This window comes from Macaca fascicularis, chromosome 3 (assembly GCF_037993035.2).
Source record: "Macaca fascicularis isolate 582-1 chromosome 3, T2T-MFA8v1.1".
Classification (NCBI taxonomy): Eukaryota; Metazoa; Chordata; class Mammalia; order Primates; family Cercopithecidae; genus Macaca; species Macaca fascicularis.
The window spans coordinates 10,031,229-10,057,004 of record NC_088377.1 but is presented as its reverse complement, the minus strand read 5'-3'; the positions used below and the strand labels follow the sequence as shown (position 1 = coordinate 10,057,004).

The following is a 25,776-nucleotide window of genomic DNA, read 5'->3' as shown; positions in this document are numbered from 1 at the left end:
ACCGTCCCTGCTAAAGAGACCCAGGACTTAGCATGCAGAAAAGAGTGAGTGAGGAACTCATGTTTAGTTCTGAAAGAGTGAGAGTTGGAACAAAACCCCCATATTTCAACATTCAGGGTTCTTCTGCATGTTATTCCAACTGACCACTTGCTGCTATTTGCAGAATGGCCTGGTAATGGGGGCTAAAATGTGGCATTCAACAGGGACATAGAAATCAATGTTGCCCAAAAAGTTACAGGGCTTTACATCAGTTCTTTCTTTCTCACATTTGATTTGCAACAGGACCAATGTACTCATTATACACATGTGCTTATTATACACAATGCACAGATACTACAGTCCATCTTTATATATGTCTAATCGGAAACGGGAAGGCTGACTGGACATGAGATTATATGAAGAGATTGTTTCATTTTAGGTATGACAGTGGAATTGTGATTATGTTTTTAAACAGAGCTCGTATCTTTCAGAGACACATACTAAAATATTCGCAGATGAGAGAACTGAAACGGTATCTGGGAATTCTTTCCAAATAATATTGGCGGAGAAGTGGGTAGAAAGAAGTGAAATAAGATTGGCCATAAATGGATAACTGTGAAGGAGAGTGATGAGTACAAAAGAATTCACTGCATTATTTATATTTACTTTTGTATATTTGAAATTTTCTATGAAATGTTTTCTTTTACTTTTGTGTAAAGTTCAACAGTCACTTTGAAAGAAAAAAAGTTTTCTTAAATATAAGAAAAGTATTAACCTACCAAGGGAAATTAATTAAGTCATACGCCATGGTATTGCTAGGTATCCAATTTGATGTTTTTGAGCAATGTCCGAGATATGGTTGTTATGTCCTGAGTTGAATGACGGAGAAGTAGAAAGAGAGACTCAAAGTGTTCCCACCGCATACGTGCTCCAGCGAGCCAGCATGTGACACACAGACAAGACGGTTTCCTATGGTTTAACTGCATTGTGGAGCATGAGGACATACGTGAGCTGCCAGGAAAACCCAACTGTCATAAATAATGGGAACCAAGTTGTTAAAAGACAAGTTGCCATACAAATTTTGAAAATACAATTTTTTGGCCGGGCGCGGTGGCTCAAGCCTGTAATCCCAGCACTTTGGGAGGCCGAGGCAGGTGGATCACGAGGTCAGGAGATCGTGACTATCCTGGCTAACATGGTGAAACCCCATCTCTACTAAAAATACAAAAAACTAGCCGGGCGTGGTGGCGGGCGCCTGTAGTCTCAGCTACTTGGGAGGCTGAGGCCGGAGAATGGCGTGAACCCGGGAGGCGGAGCTTGCAGTGAGCCGAGATCACGCCACTGCACTCCAGCCTGGGAGACACAGCGAGACTCCGTCTCAAAAAAAAAAGAAAATACAATTTTTTTATAAATTTGAGGCTGCTATTGATAATTCTTAAATTAACAGCAAAATTAGAGAATTAGCCTGAAATAAATAAAAATAAACAGATAGCAAAACATTCTTTCATTGTGCTAAAATTAACTGTGAAGATGTATCTATCTATGATTTTAACTTGTCCCAATATAAAGATGAAAATGGTAATAATCACAAATTCTTAGAAAAGAATGCATTCAAGGGAACTGCTTAAAAAGTTAAAAAAATTTTTTTTAGTCTACTTGCTTTACCAAGACCAGCATAAATACCGCAGAGAGTCCTGGAAAGGATGAGAAAGGTCTGCTTGTCTACTCTCCCTCCCAACAGAATAGAGAAGGGTTTGGCCATGAGAATTTGGTGACCCACCAGGCATGGTAGCTCATACCTATAATGCAAGTACTTTGGGAGGCTGAGGTGGAAGAATTGTCTGGGCCCAGAAATTTGAGACCAGTTTGGGCAAAAAAGTAAGACTCCATCTCTACAAAACATAAAAGTAAATTAGCTGAGTATGGTGATACGTGCCTGTAGTCCCCGCTACTTGGGAGGCTGAGGTGGGAGATCACCTGAGCTCAGGAGTTCAAGGCTGCAGTGAGCCATGATCGTGACACTGCACTCCAATCTGAGTGACAGAACGAGACCCTGTCTCAAGAAAAAAAAAAAAGACACCCACCCTAGTGGGAAGGTGGGGCAGATGGGGATGGTTAATGGATGCAAAAAAAAAAAATAGAAAGAATGAATAAGACCTAGTATTTGATAGCACAACAGGGTGACTACAGTCAATAATAATTTAATTGTACATGCTCAAATAACTAAAAGAATATAATTTGTTTGTAACATAAAGGATAAATGCTTGAGGAGATAGGTACCCTATTTTATATGGTGTGATTATTATGCACAGCATGCCTGAATCAAAGCATCTCATGTACCCCATAAATGTATACACCTACTATGTACCTAATAAATTAAAATTTTTAAAAATGTTAAAAAGCCATCTACCCAGACAAACTCATTTGGCCAATCTGAGACACTACACCTAATTCCAACATCACAGAAGGAAACAATACACAGAGGAAAACCTTCGAAATTATAGACCTTTGACCTTTAAAGCATTTTATGAACTAAAAAGCTACAGGAAAACTTAAATCCTGAAATGTATCAAGGTTGCCTATGGGAAGTAATAATCTAGACAATCCTAGGCAGTCTGGCTATCCCCCCATCCCTAAATTAACCATCATTTTTTAATTTATGAAACTACTGTTTGCTGTTTCTTTTAAAAGGTATATTTTCTTATTCACGGAAATTAAAAACAGGAAGGGGGATCAGTGGTGCTCTACGTAGGATTCATTTTTGTTCAGAAAAGAGAGCAACTTACCAAATGTTTACCTAGGGCATACAAAAGCAAACTCAGTAAGTTTTCTGAGAAGAATATTCACTTTCGGCCGGGCACAGTGGCTCACGCCTGTAATCCCAGCACTTTGGGAGGCCGAGGTGGGCAGATCACAAAGTCAGGAGTCCGAGACCAGCCTGACCAACATGGTGAAACCCCGTTTCTACTAAAAATACAAAAATTAGCCAGGTGTGGTGGTGTGTGCCTGTAATCCCAGCTACTCAGGAGGCTGAGGCAGGAGAATCGCTTGAACCTGGAAGGCAGAGGTTGCAGTGAGCCGAGATCTTGCCACCGCACTCTAGCCTGGGCGACAGAGCGACACTCCATCTCAAAAAAAAAAAAGAACATTCACTTTCAACTTTAATTTTTTAAACTTTTCCTTAATGCATGTAAGAGGCAGGTTGATTTAAACTAAAAGTATTTATAGACCAGTGGCTCAGGAAAGCCTCATGGTGTGTGAAACTGATGACAAGGGTCCTATGATACGCATGTTCAGGACCCAGCGATCTAGCTGACTGCTGATGCGCAACGCTGTTCTCCTTTTGCTCACACCTAAAATCTGAATCTCAGCCTCAGGTGCAACAGCACAGTGCCAAAGCAGCCCTCCTCTTCACCCACAGCCTCTGTCTCCTACACTCAGATACACATGCCAGAGACACGAACAGCTACATAACAAAATTGTGCTGTGAACCTCCCTGGGTCAAGAGAAAGTCCATTTCCCTTTTACCAGAAATCCAGTCCAGACCCGCTACTCTAAGTCTTCTCTCACTCTCAGGGAGAAATGACCGCTCCACAAAGGCACATTCTATCTCAACAATCTTATAATTTTTTGTAGTTCTGGTTAAAACAGACATATGCACTTAAATAAATATATAAATGTATATGCATATATATTATCATAATAACTATATGTATTCATATGGTTGAAATTTTAAAAACTCAAATACCCTTAAAAACATCGATTAAAACAGACTCTGTTGTTTTAAATTAAAGACATGTTCCGCGATTCACGAAGTAAAATTTGAGTTCTAGAATTTTTTTGTAAGGGACAGTGGCTCCAATGATCAATGAGAACTGAAATTATAGTCTTTAACTCCAATATTTCTTTTTTAGAAAAAAAATTTATTTTATTGACAAGTAAAAAATATGTACATTTCTGGTATACCACATGATGCTTTGATGTATGTGTATGTTGCGGAACGTAAACTCCAGTATTCCTTCCACTGATTCTATTATTAAACGAAAGCCTAAAAGCATTTTAAGAAAGAAAATACCCATGACACCAGCAGAGGGATAATGTAGAATTGTACTGGAAACATGCAGTACCTGGACAGCTGTGTGGCCAAACTCGGCACGCAGTACCTGGAGAGACACAGCCACACACACGTAGCTACAACAAAATGAAGAAATCGGGAAGATCTCTCAGAAAAAAGGAGCCTTCCCTTTTTATCTCCAGGAGAAAGTGCCTGAGGGACAGACAGACGGACTAACCTTGGCTGAGTTTTCCTGCTTTCACGAGGAAGCCTGTGCAATCCTCCTGGTGCTGCCCAGCATGAGCTGAGCCCCAGCAGAGGAGCGCTCTCCTCGCACCCCAAGCTGTTTCTCCCCTTCCCACTCAGGCGGGGGAAACGGAGGATTAAACACCACTCGGGTCCACAAACGGCCTGTCAGTTTTGAGCCCTCCGAAACACTATGAACATTTTTCCAAGACCGTCAGTGCAAATCTCTGGGCGGCACTCTCAAATCACGAGCAATGCATGGAAACAAAATGTGTTCCCCAGCTATAATTCACATCCCAAGAACTGAGGGAGAACGTTTATCAAAAGGGATTCGGGTCTCAGACCCCGACATTCCTGAGCTGATACTGCCAGCTCCGCGGCCCGGGAGCGCCAGACTCAACGGTTCCCTGTCATCGCGAGGTGCCCCACCGCCGCACCCACCTCCAACTCTAGTCCTTGGCCCTGCACCTGATCACAGGAGCCCTTTGATCATGCTCTCTAACCCGGCACCAGTATGGGCTTATTCCTGGGATGTGTTTTTTTGAACTTGGGAGACAAAAATCCGCACGTGAGAATGTTCTAAGCCCTTCTGGAGACAGCCTCCACCGACTTACCCGGGAGGTGAGGCCAGAATCCGTACCCGCTCACACATGGCAGCTATTAGGAAGCCCGGGTAGGAGACAAAAAGCATGTGGTCTTGGAGGATTTTTTTATTCCAAAAGAGGCCGTTTCCCATCCACAAGTTTGTGACTGCATAAATGGTGGATATAAATACACGGAGGAAAGAAAACCGTGCTTCTTAGACGGGATGCTATCCCAAGAAGGAAAGTGCTGAGCGGGAATGTTCCCCTGGCCTCGGAGACCTTATCACCCCTTCCCCAGGCCAGACAGCAAAGGCCGCAACGCACAGAAGCCAGAATCATCACAAAACTAATTAAACGTGGAAAACAACAAAAGCGTTTGTGCAGATTTCCCACAAGCACACATCTCTGCCCTGGGTATTTACTCTGCAGGCGCCGCTTTGAGGCACACTTGTGGAAACAAGATTCAAGTAAAAAGACAGGACACACAGTAGCTGAAAAGCCTTCTTCCCACAAAAATAAAACATTCTAAAGAGAGCACAGGAAAACCCCCCAAGTATGATTTCTTTTGCAATTCAACGTCAAAACCCGTCATGTTGCCTTTTGCTATGGGTATTATGTTTGATAACAGGAAGTCAGTCAAAATGAACAAAAAATTTCCAGTGTAGGTGAAGGGCGAAGGAAGAAAGAAAGGAGAGAAAGAGGTATATGAAAGACCCTTAAAAACATTCATAGCTATAAAAGCTTTTAAATGTTTGCTTTAATCTGCCAGCTGCCTTTAGCCGGTGCCGTATTGTAAAACAGCCGCACAAGACCACAGCAGCCACATGTCAAAAGCTATTCAAGGTGCACCTGGAATTCTGACTTCCTCTCTAATTTGGATCCCTAAAAATTATTTTTAAACTGTATTTTAAAGTTATGCCTGAAGCTTCTCCATATCTATACATTCGAGACTCAGAACTAGGATTAAAAGTAGGAGAAGGGGAGGATTCCACATCAAATACTATGCTAAAAAATGGCAGGCAAAGATTTTTTTTAAGTGGAGAATTCTAATTAACTCGTTAGAAAAATACATGAAGCCAATGCGGTGGTTCACGCCTGTAATCTCAGCACTTTGGGAGGCTGAGGCGGGAGGATCACCTGAGGTCAGGAGTTTGAGACCAGCCTGGCTAACATGGTGAAACCCTGTCTCTACTAAAAATACAAAAATTCGCCAGGCATGGTGACGGGCACCTGTAACCCCAGCTACTTGGGAGGCTGAGGCAGGAGAATCGCTTGAACCCAGGAGGCAGAGGTTGCAGTGAGCAGAGATCACGCCACTGCACTCCAGCCTAGGCGACAAGAGCAAGACTCTGTCTCAAAAAAAAAAAAAAAAAAAAAAACAGAAACGAAAAATACATAAGCCTCTTCACTGTCCTGTATGCCAGCTTCCTCTCCCAGGGGCAAGGACTCCTTCTCCCCCGCCCCCGCCCTACTTATCAGGGTCACTGTGAGACCCACATGAGATGGCGACACAGGCAAAAAAGTTTGGTCAACTAGAACACATGCCACAAGATGAGGAATTATCCCTCGTTTTCCGGAAACTTCTGCAGCAAGGGCTTGTCCTTAGCAGGCACACAGATGTTTGCTACAGAAGGGGCCAGTTAGAGTAGGAGGAACAACTGTGTGGTATGTATGACTGAGTCTCAGTTTCTTCATAAAGCAACCGACGTCTGAAAAGCAGCTCCATCTCAGCATGTTCATGTATATCAAATCATCATGCTGCACACCTTAAACACATACAATAAAAAATAAATGTAGCATAAAGGACTTCCCGGAGTAGAAGGGTCTGTACCCATTTTTTGATATGTTTACAAGTATCTAAACTAAGCTTACCAACAAAACCTGCTTTTTATGGGGGGGAAGTTTCACAGTAAAAATTCGGGGTTAAATCAAAAGGAAATGTCATAACTAGTTTTTGTTTTTAAGGACATATTATCCATTCCACAACTCCCCACTACCAAAATCACACACACACACCCCATGGTGATTGTGCCCAATTATTTCAGTAACAAACTCAGTTGTCGCTTCTTGCGACAGCTACATCTTGATCCCAAGGGTAAGGTAACTGGACGCAGGACCCCTGCTAAGAGTCCAGCCGGCTTCTATTTCTCAAGTCACCTACACACCATTAGCCATTGTTGGCCACGATGAACACCCACAAGGTTCCCAAGCTTTTTCATTTTGGAAAAAATCTTGTGCTCCCCAGATCCTAAGCGGATGTCCCAGGCTACGGGAGCAATGCACAAGCTCTCTAGTTCCCCAAGGGGAAGGTGCCAACCTTCCTGGGGGTGGCACATCCAGTTCCCCAAGGTAAAGGTGCCGACCTTCTTGGGGGTGGCACATCCCACCCTATGCTGCTTCCTCTGGCCTCAGTGGGGGGATAAAAAGGGACCCACTGGCAGGCAACTCTGCAGGGGTGGAGGGTGGGGGCTGGCTCTGTCACACACACAGGTTCAGGCCCCAGCCAGTCCCAACCCACCAGCTGCCGCTCCCCGTGAGACCCCGCAGAGCATGGCAGCCTGTGCTCTTTCTTTCTGCCATTGCTCTGGCAGAGATAAAATGGAAAATGGAACCCAGGGAAACAGAAACAAGGCAGCTAGCTTCTCAACTGGGAAAGAATGATGTTTTCTCTATAACATTGGATTTGATACAAAATAAAATCTGTTAAAATGTTTCTATAAAATATAAAAGAATTATGTTTTTTCTGGTATTCTGTAAGGGAAAGAATTATGTTTCTTCTATAAAATCAGTGTCTTTCGAAAACACTCATGTCCCAGCAGAGTAAAGATGTATTGCTGCTAACTGCCTGTCACCCACTGGTGGTGGAAGATGTGGTGGCCACCAGGTGATCTCACCCAGGACACCCCACAGTGAGCCATGTGGTGTATCAGTCTCTCACCCACCAACATCTGCAGAGAGGAAGCCATGGAGAGGTCCCCATATGTATGGTTTTGGAGAAACAGTTCAAAGGGCTCTGCCAAGAAACTGGACCATCCACGCAGTGGTAGGGCACTCAGGGGTACCTGTACCACCCACAGAAGCAAAGGGAGCGCTTCAGCTCGGAGGCCCCCACACACCAACTCAGAGCTCACAGTTAACCCTGGGAGTCACAGCTGTCACAGGCCATGAACGAGAGTCACGTGTTTTACTATCAAAGCAAACCCTTTCTAAATAGTATGTCAAATATTAATATTAACCAAAGTATCGACACTTACATGAGATTCCCTGCCTCTTAATGTTCACGTGTGACCATGTGTGAGATGCCTTCAAAGTCCAGTGACATGCAGTCACTTGTTTTCAGTTTTTAATAACTAATCTGGCTCATTATAAAGTAATTAATAACAAATAACTAATTTGGCTTATTATATACACAATCATTATAGAAAATTTGGAAAATACAGAGAAAGTTTTAAAAGATTATTAAAATCACCCTTAAGCACTCCATCAGAAATACATCCTATATATACCAGATTTCCTTCCTTCCAGTCTTGTTTCCTTTTTTTTTTTTTTTTTTTTTTCCTTTTTGCAACAAGGTCTCACTCTCTGTTGCCCAGGCTGGAGTGCAGTGGCGCAATCACAGCTCACTACAGCCTCAACTTCCCTGGCTCAGGCAATCCTCCTGCCTCAGCCTCCTGAGTAGCTGGGACTACAGGTATGCGCCACCATGCCTGGCTAATTTTTGTATCTTTTGTAAAGAATACAAAAGTCTGCCAGGTTGCCCAGGCTGGTCTCGAACTCCTGGGCTCGAGCAATCCACCTGCCTCCGCCTCCCAAAGCATTGAGATTATAGGCGTGAGCCACTGCACCTGGCCCAGTCTTCTTTCCACGGAGATAGGTGTGTGGTAAACATGTGTTGGTGTGTTTGTTTTATGGTTTAACTTTTTGTCATTTTGCTGAGACCCAAATTTCAATCCCGCTCCTGGGAGGTTCAATTAAACGTGAAAGCCTTGGTCGGAGGAAGCCCAGCTCAGCCGCCCAGAGTCTGCGCATCAGCCAAGCCCTGCTTCCTCTTGGTGTCGTGCACAGTGACGCTGATGAAGTCACACATGACTGGGTTTTATAGTGGGAATCACACGCTACCACGGTGTTTGGGTATCGATGAAGGCCTCAGAGCACATCCTTCACGAATGCCAAGGGCTGACTGTCGTTGAGGCGAGTGTTTTTTCTCCTTGGGTCTTGGTGCTATTCTTTCCAGTTATATCACAGTAACAGAGAAGCACATAAATCTTCTGTGCTATTCGTCATAAAGAGCAAGTGTCAAGGCACAGAACTGTGTAAACACAGCTGCTACGCAGTAAAACTATTTAGATAACTAGCGTATTTATTTTGCTCTTTCATATCCCATACTATAATAGTACCTAGGACACAGTAAATGTTGAATGAAAGATGAATATTATTAACTGGGACATTGAAACGATTTCTGCAGACCCAAAAGAAAGTGCCACCAATATAATGGAAAGCTATAAAATTATACTATGTGAAACTGATATAGAGAGAAAAAAATTAAATCTCTGAAGAACAACTTTATAGTTCTAGGGGCCTGTATGCCAGGCAGCCTAGCTCAGCAGCGACACCCTGTGGTAAGAGATCTTTGATTCCTGGCAACAGAATATCTTGCAGGGCACAGGAAGCAGAAAGCCGGCCCAAGCATCCAATCCCTAAGGCAGGCGATGAGCCGAATGGACAGGCAGGATTTAGCAGATGACTGGGTGCCAAGATCCTCTCCATGGAACTTAATTCCATGGGGATGACTGAGATCTGTTAAGTAGGGATGCTGGAAAGAAAACCAAATATAAAGTACAAACCTAATTCCATTCCCAGTCTCTGTGGTCCAGATCTATAAATACTGACCCATAGCACAGTGACTAGGTACAGGAGGAATTCAGTTGCCTCCTGAAAGACCATCTCAGGCAGGGCATATCCACCTTCAAATTCATTTGCACCATCATCCTTTAGAGAACTTATATTCCAAGAAGACATCATATAAAACTTTGAATTCTGCCATTTCCTTCTCCAGCAGATTCAAGGACACCTAAGCAGAGTTAATAAACATTTAGAGGCCGGGCATGCCACGACTGTAATCCCAACACTTTGGAAAGCCAAGGCAGGCAGATTGCTTGAACTCAGGAGTTCAAGACCAGCCTGGCCAACATGGCAAAACCCTGTCTCCACAAAAAATATTAAAAATTAGCCAGGCATGGTGATGCACACCTGTAGTCCCAGCTACTCGGGGGGCTGAGGTAGGAGGATCGCTTGAGCTTGGGAGGTTGAGGCTGCAATGAGCCGTGACTGCACCACTACACTCCAGCCTGGGCAACGAAGCAAGACCCTGCCTCAAAAACTAAAAATAAACATTAAGAAATGAGGATATGTACAACATACACATACTCATTCCATTCCTTGGGCTGCCAAAGTAAAGCAGAATTCAGTCAGAAATAAGTAGCTGAGAGGAAAGTAGTCCACAGTACAGATATTCAAGAAAATCAACAAGGCCAAGTGGAGGGCCCACAATAGGAAGTGAACATTTCTGAAAATAATTATTTTCCAAAGTTATTATGTAATAAGGGGCTTAGTAGGGAGTGTCCATGTATATGTGTATACAGAGCAAATATTTGCTTTAATCACGTTCAAGCATTTCATTCCCAAAGTTTGTGAAGCGGGAAATGAATACTCCCTTAATTGATCAATGAACAGGTGAAAATGTATCACCTCCCACTGCCCCAGGCTGTTTAAAAAACTGGAAGGACAAAAGCGTGAAGCATCTGTTGTGTGCTTGAATATAAGCAGACACATGATACAAAGCCCCGACTTGGGTATTTCAGGTTATACTCATCCTAAATACACCAGAAATGCCAAGAGTTCCAAACTTCCACTCATAGGAGAATAACCAGGGGCGGGCCGCTCTTCCTATCCACTGCTCTGTCCGAAAGTCCGGCGGTCAAGTTCGAAGACCAGCATGATCTGAACTCTGAGAAAGGGCAGGGAGCTGTGCCAAGGGCAAGGCCAAGCCACCTCACTCCCTGACTTCCCCAGCTGGGAGCCTCAGAGCAGGCACTCGCTAAGGTAGCCAGCCCCAGCCCTCCATTCCCAGGAAAAGACTGACAGCGAAGGTCTAGGGGAGTGGCAGTGCTGTCAGATTTTCTGTCTTCTCCAAGTGAGCCCATCACACCCAGATAGCTCACAGCTCTGCTCTAAGGGACACAGTGTAACACAAAAGAAAGTGTCTCCCTTTTAAAAAATGTTGGGATGAGAGGTATAATTTGTTTGTTTCAAGAGAAAGTAGGTAAGTTTAGTGTTTAAAGTCACCTAGACTATTGGATGTTTGCAGAAACTACATGGTTATGTCACTAAACTCACAAATTTGTCTGTTCAGAGAAGACAACAGAAATAGACAAAATGATTTGTCACAATGACTATGAAACTGACAGCATGGCTGAGCAGGGGGATTAGTAAGAACACACACCTGGAGAATCTGGCAACCGGCCCAAAACCAGGTATCAATCACAGGCAGCAAGTGCAGGCACTGGCCACGAGAATTGCCGAACACATTCCCAGTTCCATGGGCATTTTCCTGTTAGACACGACTCACAGACGTGAAACCCAGAGCGCTGTTGCCACAAGATGGCAGACATTAGCACAAATGTGATTGTTCCAAAGATTTGCTGAAAGCAGCCCAAATCAAAACAAATGCTTTCAATCCCAAATGAATAAAGTTACAGTTTCTGAATATACTCTTGACACAGGGACCCTCTTCCCCTCAACGCGGATAGGGCCACACCTACAGACTTAACACCTTTCTAAACTCTACCAGTCACCCCTCCCTTATACATAATGAATATTTGCACGTCTTGAAGATGATTTCCAAACCCGAAGTCAAAACAGAAATGAAAAATCAAAACCAACCAAAATAAAACAATTAAGGCAACGGGTCGCCACTGTGAAGAGGGCCACGTCGTGGCGCGCTCTGCCCGGCTGAGAATTGCCGAACACATTCCCAGTTCCATGGGCATTTTCCTGTTAGACACGACTCACAGACGTGAAACCCAGAGCGCTGTTGCCACAAGATGGCAGACATTAGCACAAATGTGATTGTTCCAAAGATTTGCTGAAAGCAGCCCAAATCAAAACAAATGCTTTCAATCCCAAATGAATAAAGTTACAGTTTCTGAATATACTCTTGACACAGGGACCCTCTTCCCCTCAACGCGGATAGGGCCACACCTACAGACTTAACACCTTTCTAAACTCTACCAGTCACCCCTCCCTTATACATAATGAATATTTGCACGTCTTGAAGATGATTTCCAAACCCGAAGTCAAAACAGAAATGAAAAATCAAAACCAACCAAAATAAAACAATTAAGGCAACGGGTCGCCACTGTGAAGAGGGCCACGTCGTGGCGCGCTCTGCCCGGCTGAGCCCACAACTCACCTCTGCAGCCGAGAGCAAGTAAAGAGGAGTTAAGGCAGGAACTTGTTTCATGTCACAGCTGAGGCCAAGGGTTGTCAGAATCTCTCTAAGGACTTCGTATCTTCTAAAATTGCTTGACTTAAGCAAGTTAAAATCTTCTGGAGTTTGCACTATGTCGGAGCTCGGAGGTAGTTCCAAGTGCACCTGAAGGGAAAACATAGCACTATATAAACTGGGGGCAATAAGAAAAACAGTTTCTTCTTTCTTTTTCTTTCCTTTTTTTTTAATTAGAGACAGGATCTCACTGTGTTGCCCAGGCTGGTCTTGAACTCCTGGGCTCAAGCGATCCTCCCGCCTCAGCCTCCCAAAGTGCTGGGATTACAGGTATAAGCCACTGCACCCGGCCAAAAAATGTCTTTACCAGTTTTCTTCTCCAAGTGAGCACATCATACCCAGATAGCTCATAGCTTTGCTCTCCTCTGAAAATTAAGGGACACAGTATAACCCAATAGAGAAAACTTGAACCCGAATTTTTCTAATTATCAATAGCATATAAACTCTGAAGCTGAATATCAGGAAAGTCATGGCCAACAAGAAAATGATTCCAAAGAGCCTGTTCAAATCCTGGTTGTCAGGCCGAGAGGCCATGGTGGAAATGACCCTGGACAGTCATCATCTCTCTCCGTGTTCCACACTCATCAGTCATATGACCTTCTGCAAGTTACTTAACTCGGTTATAGGAACAAAATAGTTAGGGCCGGGCACAGTGGCTCATGCCTGTAATCCCAGCACTTTGGGAGGCCAAGGCAGGCGGATCACCTGAGGTCGGGAGTTCAAGACCAGCCTGACCAACATGGAGAAACTCTGTCTCTACTAAAAATACAAAAGTAGCCAGGCGTAGTTGCATATGCCTGTAATCCCAGCTACTCGGGAGGCTGAGGCAGAAGAACCGCTTGAACCCGGGAGGCGGAAGTTGCAGTGAGCTGAGATCGTGCCATTGCACTCCAAACTGGGGAACAAGAGCAAAAACTCCATTTCAAAAAAAAAAAAAAAAAAAAAAAAAAAAACCTAGAAAGACAGCTGTGCTGAAAACCTAATTGCTAGTGAGCTCAGGGAGGCAAATGGCTCATGCTGGAAACTTCCATTTGGCCTACTAGCCATAAATGGAAAATAATACCTGGGAAGAGAGCAGCCTTATTCATCATTTTAAGAGAGTTTGCAGAAGGCTGGGCATAGTGGCTCACACCTGTAATCCCAACACTTTGGGAGGCCGAGATGGTAGGATTGCTTGAGCCTAGGAGTTTCAGACCAGCCTGGGCAACACAGTGAGACCCTGTCTCTACAAAAAATACAAAAATTAGCCAGGTGTGGGTGGTGCACCTGTAGTCCCAACTACTTGGGAGGCTGAGCTGGGAGGATCCCTTGAACTCAGGAGGTTGAGGCTGCAGTGAGCCATGATTGTGCCACTGCACTCCAACCTGGGCAACAGAGTGCGACCATTTAAAAAAAAAAGAGAGAGAGTTTGCAGCAGTTCAAAACATCAGGTCCTTGAATAATGTTGTTTCACTCAAAGTCATTTTGTTATGATGTTGATGAGGGGAAAAAGAAATCACTTCCCAGCCGGGGCCACTCTCTGTGGGTCTGCAAACTCTCCCCATGTCTGCCCGGGTTTTCTCCAGATTCTCAATTTTCCCCCACATCCCCAAGCTGTGCACATTAGGTGAACTGATGCGTCTACATGGTCTGGTCTGAGCAAGTGTGAGTGCAGGTGTGAGTGTGGCCTGCGATGGGTGGGCATCCCAGCCAGGGCTGGCTCCCCAACCAGTGCCCTGAGCTTCCAGGCTGAGCTCCAGCCACGTGGCCACCCACCATGCTGAACTGAAATAATTAGGTAAATAATTATCTTATGCTTTTATTAATCTTTCTTAAATGTACATATAACTCATATTTATTTCAGTGTTTCAGTGTTTTGTCCTTTATTTAGAAGCCTGGTGATGTCTTTGTGACCAGAAATACGCCATGGGAACTGACTTCTTGTTTCTATCAATTAGCCTCTGGTAACATTGGTTTCATTGTATGTCATTTCACTTAAGTGTGCAGTTTCCAAGAACCTATCAACAGCGTTAAGTGAGGACTTACTGAGGGAGGAGTAGGATTTCTTGGACACCAGAAAGGCCTTTCCTCCCACCCTCCTTCCCCTGATTGAATTTTAAGATTTGGAACTTCACCTAGTTACTTCAGGCTTTGTTGTCTAGTTAAAAATTAAAATATCTCCACCTATCAACAGCCTCTGTCTTGGGATGAAGGAACTTCCTGGAACCTCTAGCTCCCCTGAGATCAGATTTTAAATGAGCATTGGAGCCTGGAGGTTGCCAGAACACTGAGTACCCGGAAAAGCAAACTGAGCTCGTCTGCCTTATTTTGTTTCAGCTTTGCCTACTGTATGCAAAGCTTCTAGCCTGATACTATAGAAGTATTATGAAAATAAAAAGCATAGTGCCAGCTTTTAGGCGACTTAAAATCTCTCAGTTCCCACCCACACCTTAACCAAGCCAAATACACTAACCAAATGTTAAAAGTTGAGGCCTGACTGAGTGTGGTGGCTCACCCCTATAATCCCAGCAGTTTGGCAGGCCGAGGCAGGAGGATCACTTGAGGCCAGGAGTTTGAGACCAGCCAGCCAACATGGCGAAACCCCATTGCCACTAAAAAGACAAAAATCAGCTAGGCGTGGTGTCGCATGCCTGTAATCCCAGTTACTTGAGAGGCTGAGGCACAAGAATCACTTGAACCTGGGAGGTGGAGGTTACAGTGAGCTGAGATCGTGCCAGTGTACTCCAGCCTGGGTGACAGAGTAAGCCTCTGGCTAAAAAAATAAAGGTTGAGGCCAATCAGAAAAGGTCTGCAGGACACCGTCCAACATGGTCCCCAAACCACAGCTGTTTGGCTGCAGGCTGGCTGCTTCCTCTAAGACCGAGGACGCCGATCGGGGGCAACAGGTCAGGTGGGCCTGTTTCTAGATAGCCCGGGAGAGGGGAAGAGGCAGAAAAGCAAAACCCTTTAAAGAATCCGTATCCTCACCTGAGGTCAGGATTTTGAAACCAGCCTGACCAACATGGTGAAACCGTCTCTACTAAAAATACAAAAAAAAAATTAGACAGGCCTGGTGGCGCATGCTTGTAATCCCAGCTACTTGGGAGGCTGAGGCAGGAGAATCACTTGAACCCGGGAGGCAGAGGTTGCAGTGAGCCGAGATGTGCCACTGCACTCCAGCCTGGGCAATAAGAATGAAACTCCGTCTCAAAAAAAATAAAAATAAAAAATCCGTATCCTACTCAGTGCGCTTCTACCTTAAATGTGCACCTCTCCCCTCTGGTGGACAAAGCTATGCCAATGTAGACAAACAGCACAGTGGCAGGACCTGTTTAATTCACTTGAGCACACGGCTATTCCGGAGATTAACCCTTACAGGTGGCAGAAATGAAGTAAGTCAAGTTCTGTTCCCACCAGAGCCGAAGGGAAGAGAGGTGCTCTACTGAATGCATGTGGACTCGCTGGTCAGGGCAAATACACAGAGTAGCCAAGACGCACACGCAGTGAATTATATTAACTCATTTTCACATGAGAACAATGCCAGGACGGAAAACAGGATGGCGCTACAAGCGGGCGGAGTTCCCAGAGACAAGGAGAAAGACGGCTGCTGAAACCCCGAGAACTGCTTGGTTTCACTGTCTTATGGTTTCAAGATGTAGGTGCTTCTACAATGGAAACCAGAAAAGAGGCCACCTCTGGTTCTACGCTCCCAATGAGCAGGGAGAAATGGCACGCCAGAGTGTGTGGGTGGCAGATTTGTACTCCTCGTCCACAGAGGTACTGGACTAGAGTCTCATCCTCTGGGTGTAATCCTGTTACCATAATGACAGGTCTATTTCTGTAACTTGGCCTTCCTGTAAAAATAAGACTTTGTAGTTGGAACGAAAACCAGAACTTAAAAAATGTCTCCAGCCACAAATGCGGGGAGAGGGTGATACTGGCATCTAGTGGGGAAAGACCAGGGATGCTTCTCCGCAGCCGAAAATGCACAGGACTGTTTCTCACCATGAAGAATTCTCTGACCCAAAATGTCAATAGTGCCATGGTTGAGAAACTCTGCCATCAAAGGCCACCCACTGCTGCCATGTGCTAAGCTAAACAAGAAAACAAAATCTTTTAAAATCCATTTTAGAGATTTTCTGTGGACAACTTTATGGCAAACTCCTGGTCTATTTGACAGCCAAATGTCAGCATTAATCCACAGCCTCAAGTTTTCCCTGCAAACTTGATCAGTACAGCGAAAATACAAACATTTCCTCTCTTTCTTTATTATTATGAATGGCAAAGGCATCAAATCTGCAGCTTCCTTGGCTGGGACACCAGTGCCTAGGGTGCAGCTGTGTTCTGCCCTTGAAATACTTTACCTCCTCTTATTGGGTTACATCATTACTAGATTTATTACAAAGGTGAAGACTATGAAATTGAACAGGGAAAGAGGAAACTAACCAGCCTGTGATAATATTTATTTTTTGATCTCAGTAAGGTATCACAGAGACACAGGCCTGTGGAGAAAACTGTGACCCTGTCACACAGAAGACTGGAAGTCATTTAAAATCAAAAATGACATTCTAATCCTCTGAATCTGATTTGTGAAGCTGCATCATATTGCCTTTTTTTCCTAGGGCAATACACTGCAGTATCAAATTTTATGATAGTAATGGGGTCAATTTAAATGGTGCAGCAAGCAGATTTGCTATGTAACTCAGAGAAATGAATCACAACAGTGCCAAATCAATTTTCTAGTACAAGTCTGTGCTCAGGGGTGGTAAAATTCACTCTTCAAAACTGAAATATGGCTCTAGGAAGTTGGGTTTTTAAGTGGATTTTCTGAGAATATGCAGTTACTATAGTTACCATATTTGCAGAGAAAAAGATAAGAGGAACATTTATTACGCCTCCAAATGCTAATTCATGTGGTCTGCAGCACTGCAGGAAACCTGCTTGGGTTGTATGCGTTCATCTGTCCTAATGTCCGAATTCCTTAATTTTAAGCATCTCTGCTTAAAATGTAGGTGTAGTAAAGAAACAAATATATACTCCCTGGAAAAAATGTTTGGCCAGAAAATTCAAGAGACTTAGCTTCCAGGAGAACTGGAAAAAGACAGGGCATTACAAAATGAAAACAAAACAAAAAAGAAACAATTCTCCAACTCAGTAAAAAGATCCCTACAATAAAACAAAATCGATGACACTTATCTTGGGAACTCTCCTGAACAAAATATCTACATCTGCTTAATTTCTCCTCAGAGCATTAAATCCTTAAGGACAAGTGAACGTTCGTCTAACTCTAATGAAAACCTTTTCCCCTACGGATTAAAAGATGTGGAGTCAATGATAAGGAATTCTGAAATAGTCCATCCGCCACCGTTTGCTTAAACAAACGAAAAGCTAAAAGGAAAAAGAAGATGGAATAAGAGGAAAAAAAAAAAGAGCCAAAGGATCTCCTAAGCAAGAAAAAGAAATTAGCATTTTCCTTTCATCCTCTTTCCATTTTTCCCCTACCTATGTATTAGTATGCCACAAATCTAAGTAGCTTCAATATTCTCTTATTTCAAGTTTTTCTTCAGCACTTGGAAGAGTGACAAAACATAAGAAAGGAATTGGGAATCTGAAGATGTTTTTAACACAAACTACCTTGGCAATCAACTACAGTATTTCATTGCAGTGGTCACTGACGTCTAGAATCACTACCCTGATGGTTCCAACTTCCTACATTAAATAAAGGATCAATTATATTAACCAAGGAGTGCTCTAGGGCAAGAAAGCAGACCGATGTAGTTGAGAAAGATCATTACTAGTAAAGAACAAAACAAGAATTTTCTGACTAAGCCTCAGTTAACCAGCAAGCTCATTTAACAAGTCTTTTGGTTAATCAGGGTATTCAAGAAAGCCCTAAACTAAACTAAACTTTCTGCTTACTATCAGCAAAAGCTCCCAGCCAACAGTCAAAAACAGCGCACAGCACACGAGCTCCTGAAACTTTTAAGTGTGTAGCTTTAAAAGACATATTCCCTCTCAAAGATACCCACAGATACCCAAAGATCGCCAAATCCATGCTGCCCTGAGTACCTGGCAAAGAACAGCTTCTCCCCCGTGAGTTCCAAAAGGCACATGCACAATCATCCTGTCCTTGTCATCATTCTCCAGGTGGCCCTGGAGCCCACCAGGGCTGAGCCGGACGGGGCCTTCCTGGTACCTGCAGCCACTGCTCAAGACGCTGAGCTTCACCTCGCTCTGGTCAGCCTTGGAGAAAACCAGGTTCTGGACTGTCTTCCGCAGTGCACCCTTGCTTGTCACCTGAAAGCCACCAAAGGTGAAGGACGAAGACAGGCCCAACACCTTCCCTCCCTGAGAAAGATAGGCCATGAACTTCTGGTACAGGTCTTCGGGAATGGACTCCCTGGTAGCAATGACCAACAGCAGACAGTTGTCCGTCCACGGGTCTCTGAGAGCACTGTCCTCCAGCAAGTGGTAGAGAACGTAACTGTCAATGTCCACACAGTCAGCCAGCACGGACCGGACCTCGTGGAACCGGCCGAGGGCTTCCTGGGAGTCGGAGCCCACATAGAGGAGGATGTTAGGCGCCTTTCCTGTGAGGTTGACTCTTCTCCCTTCTCTTTCAGGGGAGGTCTCATCAGCAACACTCTCCAAACTGCTGCTATAATCGTAGGGAAGGTCTGGAATGTTCTCGGCAGATGCAAACTTGACTGACTCAATGGTGCTGTTCTCAAGTTCCAGACACTCGTGGCAACTAGACAGATGGAGGTGATAATGCTCAATGGGGCCCCCTCCCCTGTCACTGTCCCCAGCAGGCTCACTCCCAGAGGCACTGCCTCTCCTTTGTTTGGGTTCTTCACCAAGAGCCTTTGGGTCATCTCTGCCAACGTGCTCCATACCGTCCTGCTCAGGCTTAATCTCAAGAGAAGGTTCAGGCCTCGGCTCTAGGATCTGGGCTTGCTTGTTTGAGGCTTGATCCTTAACTTCCTTCAGAGTGGAGTCCTGCAAGCGCACCGCTAAGGCATGAACAGGAGAGAGGGAGAGAATTAATCAACACTTCTTGTATGACACGTAGCTCATCTCAAGAATCTCATCACCCTCTCTACATTCTGGGACTTACATTCCAGGACAGTCACTGGCACGGCTCCCACCTGCATCCCCCCTCAACCCAGGGGCATCCTTTGGAAACACTAACTGTTCCTACCTAAAGACCCCAAGTGAAATCAGCAGTTTGCCCAACATCTTTTACACCTATCGGAGAACCTAAGACCCTCTTACGAAATGGTGAGGAAAGTGAGATTCAGAGAGGTGCTTTTGCCTCCTTACTTACAGATTCTATTTCTTGGGTGTTATTCTCCTTTACAATAACGAAACTGAGCAATAAAAAAGGACACATATCTAGAGTCTACCCCAGCACGCCCCAGTGAAATGTCACTCTCAGGACATGCCATAGGATCAACAGGAGAAGATTCTTCCCAGGATCTTGTCTCAGGACTAGAACATAAGTTGACAATCACTAATTCAAAAACATTTATCAAGCACTTGCTACGTGTCAGACATGGTATTGGAGACATGTACAAGGTGATTCTGGATATTAAGGGATTTACATGAACTTCCAGACCTGATAAGGGACATTTATTTGCCCATGAGATGAAAGAAGACATTCATAGACATAAAAAGCCTGCTTTTAAGTCTAATTAAGGAAGAACAGTTTGTGTGTTTCCTGAAAAACGATTTGTCCCAAAAAATTGTGATACATATATTTTAAGTAAAAAGCTGTTTGATTTAGAACTTCATAGTAACACTAGCTATGCTTCCCACTCAATCAGAACTATAGTCTAGACACTAGTTATACTGTATTAAACTATGTGGAATAAATGTTATATGGGTTCTGAATTTGAATGCCACCTCATGAGCAACGCAGTCATGAAACATTCTTGTTTAAGAAATTTAATAAGCACTGAAAATGTACCCTGCAGCCCCCCAAAAAAATCTTGACGCGTGTATGAATTGTATATTATTATAGTAAAATCAAACCTGTTGACTGAATTAAACTGAAACTAAGCATAGCCCTTACGTCATACCAGTAAGAGTGCTCAACAGTCCTTAAGGTAATAACCTATAGTGTCCCACTATGATAAAAGCAGGGCCTCACTTTGTCACCCACATGGGAATGCAGGGGCATGATCATGGCTCACTGTAGCCTCAACCTCCCAGCTCAAGTGATCCTCCCATCTCAGCCTCCCAAGAACCTGGGACCACAGGCATGCACCACCACACCCAGCTAATTTTTTTTGTTTTGTTGGAGATGGGTGTCTATGTTGCCCAGGCTGGTCTCGAGCTCCTGGGCTCCAAGCGATCCTCCTGCCTCGGCCTTCCAAAGTGCTGGGATTACAGGCATGAGGCACTATGCCTGGCCAATAAAAACATTTTCTAAAGTTACTTACACATAATCTTTTGGGGTACCAGTCCATTATCCATGTGGAGTCTATCCTCCATGAACGCCACCCCCAGCTTGCTGAAGTTGTCCACACTTGCTTCAGCAATTAGCCGATAAGGATCCCCAGGTCTGCAAGCTAACGGCAAACAACAGTCTGACCACTTGACAATCTGAGAAAAAGCAGGAGAGGGAGGAGGTGGGAAAAGACAGGTTGAGATTTTTCTTCTCTAAAATAACCAGATACTTTATTTTTCCGTTGAGGCTCCTACCACTAAATTACAGTCATTAATAACAAAATACTGGATACTACATTTTATTAATATCAGAGTTGTTTTGAATCAAACATTGTCATCTCTACCTGACAACAGTGCTTATAAAACACTAAATATAACTCTCTCATTTAAAAGTAACTGAAGTTTCCACCTTTTTAGGGAACTAAAAGATAAAGGGACATTCCCCAGACACCAGAAAAGTATCATGCTGCCCTTTAAAAACAGAGAAGAGGACAGAACAAGTCCACCATACCCAATTACTTTCAATGTAACCTGTGGACCCGCTTTTCTCAAAGTGTGGTCCGAGACCAAGTGCAACCGACCTCCCAGGGAGCACATCAGACCTTCAGAGTCCCAAGCACAACTGCCTCCCTGTCTGGTGCACTGGACTTACTGGAGGTGAACTCCAGATATCAGAATGTTAAAACGTGCTTCCCCTGTGGTTCCTGCACTCGAACTGGGAGAACAATCCGAAAAGACTCTCCAGACGGTTCCTCCCTGTAAGGAGGTTCCGGTTCCCACCACAAGGGGGACAGGGAGAAAGAGAGCAGGCAAAACACCCGGCTTAGGCTTCCAGTTCTTACTACAGAAGCCTGTGATACTGGGGCCTCGAACACCCGTACTCTCGCTGAGGGTTCCCACGGAGAAGAGAGCCTATGAGGTGAAGAGCCCGGCGCTGCAGTCAGGGGTCTGAGGCCGAGTCAAAGACAACTCATCATCGCTGTCTGTCCTCGGGCAAGCTTCTGACCCTCGTAGCGTCCTAATTTGTAAAACAAGAATACCCTACTAAAAATACAAAAATCAGTCAGCCGTGGTGTCGCATGCCTGTAGTCCCAGCTACTCGGGGGGCTGAGGTAGGAGAATCGCTTGAACCCAGGAGGCAGAGGTTGCAGTGAGCCGAGATCGCGCCACTGCACTCCAGCATGGGTGACAGAGAGACTCCGTCTCAAAAACTAAATAAATAAATAAATAAATATAATTTAAAGGCTGGTAGTGTTCATGAGATCAAAGAGTATACATAATGCCCCCAGTAGAAAGCTTAGATCGACCGGAATAAAGTACTCAATTACCGACAGCTGCTTTCATTAGCGGTCACAAATGTGGCTTTAAAAGCAGCAGTGAGCAGCACAGTCTTTTTCTAGGATGCCATGAATGATTCCTCTACTTCCTAAAGATACCTTCTCCGGGACACATTGCCCCGAATTTCATAATTAGAGATAAATAATTTTTTATTCCATGTTTATTTCTTTGTATTTATTTATTTTTTTAGATGAGTACTCGCTGTATCACCCAGGCTGGTTTTGAACTCCTGGCCTTGAGTAATTCTCTCGCCTCAGACTCCCGAGTAGCTGGGACAACAGGCTCGGGCCACCACACTTGGCTTGAATTCTATTTTATATACTGGTGGGATAGGATTTTAGAACTAACTCCTCCTAAAAACTATTTTTTAAATGCTGGATAAAATAAATGAATAAAGCATTACCTTAAAAGTCTGGAAGAACTGACTAGATAATAATGAACTTCCAGGTCAAGTGTTGGGATAAATCCTGAACCTACAGAGGAAAGGGGGATTCCCGCAAGACACACCACTTCTGCCCCCACGGTCCTTGCTCATCCAAGCAACTTGGGTTTCAAAAGTCAACGTCCAACTGGCATAAGCGTAGACATATAGTGATATGGTTTGGCTGGGTCCCCACCCAAATCTCATCTCCTACTGTAATCCCCATGTGTCAACGGAGGGACCTGGTGGTGACAGGATCCTGGGGGCAGTTTCCCCCATGCTGTTCTCGTGATAGTGAGTTCTCACGAGATCTGATACTTTTGAAGTGTTTGGACCAGGCGCGGTGGTTTACGCCTGTAATCCCAGCAGTTTGGGAGGCTGAGGTGGGTGAATCACCTGAGCTCAGGAGTTCATGACCAGCCTGGGCAACATGGTAAAACCCCGTCTCTACCAAAAATAAACCCCCCGTCTCTACCAAAAATAAAAAAATTAGCCGGGCATGGTGGTGGGTGCCTATAATCCCAGCTATTCGGAGGCTGAGGCAGGAGAATCACTTAAACCCAGGAGCTGGAGGTTGCAGGAGCCGAGATCATGCCATTGCACTCCAGCCTGGGTGACAGAGCAAGACACTGTCTCAATCAATCAGTCAATCAATAAAGTGTTTGGTAGTTTCCTCTCTGTCTCTGTCTCTCGCCTGCCACCATGTAAGACATACCTTGCTTCCCCCTTTGCCTTCCGCCATGATGGCAAATTTCCTGAGGCTTCTCCAGCCATGAAGAACTGTGAGTCAATTAAACCTCTTTCCTTTATAAATTACTCAGTCTTGGGCAGTTCTTTCTAGCAGTGTGAAAATAGACTAACACATATAGACCAACAGAACAGAGCTGACAGTACAGAAATAAACACACATTAATGACAACTGAATTTGGACAAAGATGCCAAGACAATTCAATAAGGAAATAATAGTCTTTTCAACCAATATTTGAACCATTATTATTACAACCAGATACTGACGTGTAAAAGAATGAAGATAGGCTGGGCGCGGTGGCTCATGCCTGTAATCCCAACATTTTGGGAGGCCGAGGCAGGTGGATCATCTGAGGTCAGGAGTTTGAGACCAGCATGACCAACAGGGTGAAACCCCATCTCTACTAAAAATACAAAAATTGGCCAGGTGTGGTGTCTCACGCCTGTAATCCCAGCACTTTGGGAGGCCAAGGCAGGTGGATTGCCTGAGATCAGGAGCTCGAGACCAGCCTGGCCAACATAGTGAAACCCTGTCTCTACTAAAAAATACAAAAAATTAGCTGGGCATGGTGGCAGGCACCTGTAATCCCAGCGACTCGGGAGGCTAAGGCAGGAGAACCGCTTGAACCCGGGAGGCAGAGGTTGCAGTGAGCCGCGATCACACTACTGCACTCCAGCCTGGGCAATAAGAGTGAAACCCTGTCTCAAAAAAAAAAAATTTAGCTGGGCGTGGTAGCAGGCACCTGTAATCCCAGCTTCTTGGGAGGCTGAGGCTAGGAGAATTGCTTGAACCTGGGATGCAGAGGTCGCGGTGAGCCAACACTCCAGCCTGGCACTCCAGCTTGGGCACTCCAGCCTGGGCACTCCAGCCTGGCGACAGAGCGAGACTCGTCTCAAAAAAAACCTATTAAACTTTAAAAGACTCAAATTTGCATTAAATTGATACAGAAAAAGAAAAAAAAACCACAGATAGGGAAGTGTGAAAGACCTCTTTTAGAAAAAGGAGAAATGGGCCAGGCTGGGTGGCTCACGCCTGCAATCCTGCCCGAGAGGAAGAGGTTGCGGTGAGCTGAGATTGTGCCATTGTACTCCAGCCTGGGCGACAGAGCAAGACTCCGTCTCAAAAAAAAAAAAAAGAATGAAGATAAACCTCTTCCTCACACCATGCAGACCATGTACAAAAATGAAGTCAAGCTGGATCAAAGACCTCAATGTAAGAGCTAAAACTACAAAATTCAGAGAAGAAAACACAGGCATAAATTGTCATGACTTTTGATCAACCAATGGCTTCTGAGATAAGATATCAAAAGTACAAGCAACAAAAGAAGAAATAGATAAATTGGACTTCATCAAACATTTTTGTGCTTCAAAAGATATCAAGAAAATGCAAAGACAACACAAAAAAAATAGGAGAAAGTACTGGCAAATCATATAAGAACTCCTACAACTCAACAATAAAAAGACAATCCAATTTAAAAATGGGCAAAGGATGTAAACAGTTATTTCTCCAAAGAAAATATACAAACACCCAGCCAGACGCAGTGGCTCACGTCTATAATCCCAAGCACTTTGGGAGGCCGAGGTGGGCGGATCACCAGGTCAGGAGATCAAGACCATCCTGGCTAACACAGAGAAACCCCATCTCTACTAAAAATACAAAAAAAAAAAAAAAAAAAAAAAGATTAGCCAGGCGTGGTGGTGGGCACCTGTAGTCCCAGCTACTAGGGAGGCTGAGGCAGGATAATGGCGTGGACCCCAGAGGCGGAGCTTGCAGTGAGCCAAGATCATGCCACTGCACTCCAGCCTGGGCGACAGACCGAGACTTCATCTCAAAAAAGAAAAGAAAAGAAAATATACCAATGCCCAATAAGCACACAAAACGCTGCTCAACATCATCAGTCATTAAGGAAATGCATATAGAAACCAGAGTGAGATACAACAAAATACCCACTAGGATGGCTAGAATCAAAAAAGATACCGACGAGGACAAGGAAAACTGGAACTCTAATACGTTGCTCATAGAAATGAAAGTGCTGCAGCCGCTTTGGAAGAGTTTGGGAGTTCCTCAAATAGTTAAACATAGAGTTACCATATGATCTAGTAATTCTACTCCCCAGTATATACCTGAGACAACTGGACCTGAACATAAGAACACATCTAGATTAGGCTCAGAGGATCTTCCCAAAGGCAAGCCCCAGAGGCCTTCACAAAAGAAACCAACTATGTTCACTGAGAAACAAATGGAAGATCTGAACTTGTTCAATAAGAACGCATACCCAAACCCCAGCCTTCAGAAAGATATGGTCTCCAAAATGGAAATACATCCAGACGTACTGCAGGTTTGGCTCAAAAACCTTGGAGCAAAACTCAAGAAAGCCAAATGCAAGCATATCTGGCAAAAACAAGAAGCTCA

General features: G+C 44.3%; 1 protein-coding gene across 32 annotated transcripts in view; it reads right to left on the bottom strand.

Annotated features, from left to right (window-relative positions):
• HLCS (holocarboxylase synthetase) overlaps window positions 1–25,776 on the bottom strand; it is a 247,497-nt gene that overhangs the window by 175,337 nt on the left and 46,384 nt on the right. For 27 of the 32 annotated variants that reach the window (XR_012432008.1, XR_012432005.1, XR_012432007.1 and 24 more), the window contains 3 exons: window positions 20,851–21,013; window positions 18,476–19,419; window positions 12,335–12,517 (listed from right to left, as the gene is read on the bottom strand). Coding sequence is in view for 23 of the 32 variants with exons in the window: in XM_065541382.1 (XP_065397454.1) it covers window positions 12,335–12,517; window positions 18,476–19,419; window positions 20,851–21,013 (1,290 nt within the window). In the remaining 9 variants the exon portion in view is untranslated. The remainder of the gene's footprint in view (window positions 1–12,334; window positions 12,518–18,475; window positions 19,420–20,850; window positions 21,014–25,776) is intronic. The other 5 variants (XR_012432011.1, XM_074034035.1, XM_074034037.1 and 2 more) reach the window with 1 other exon arrangement.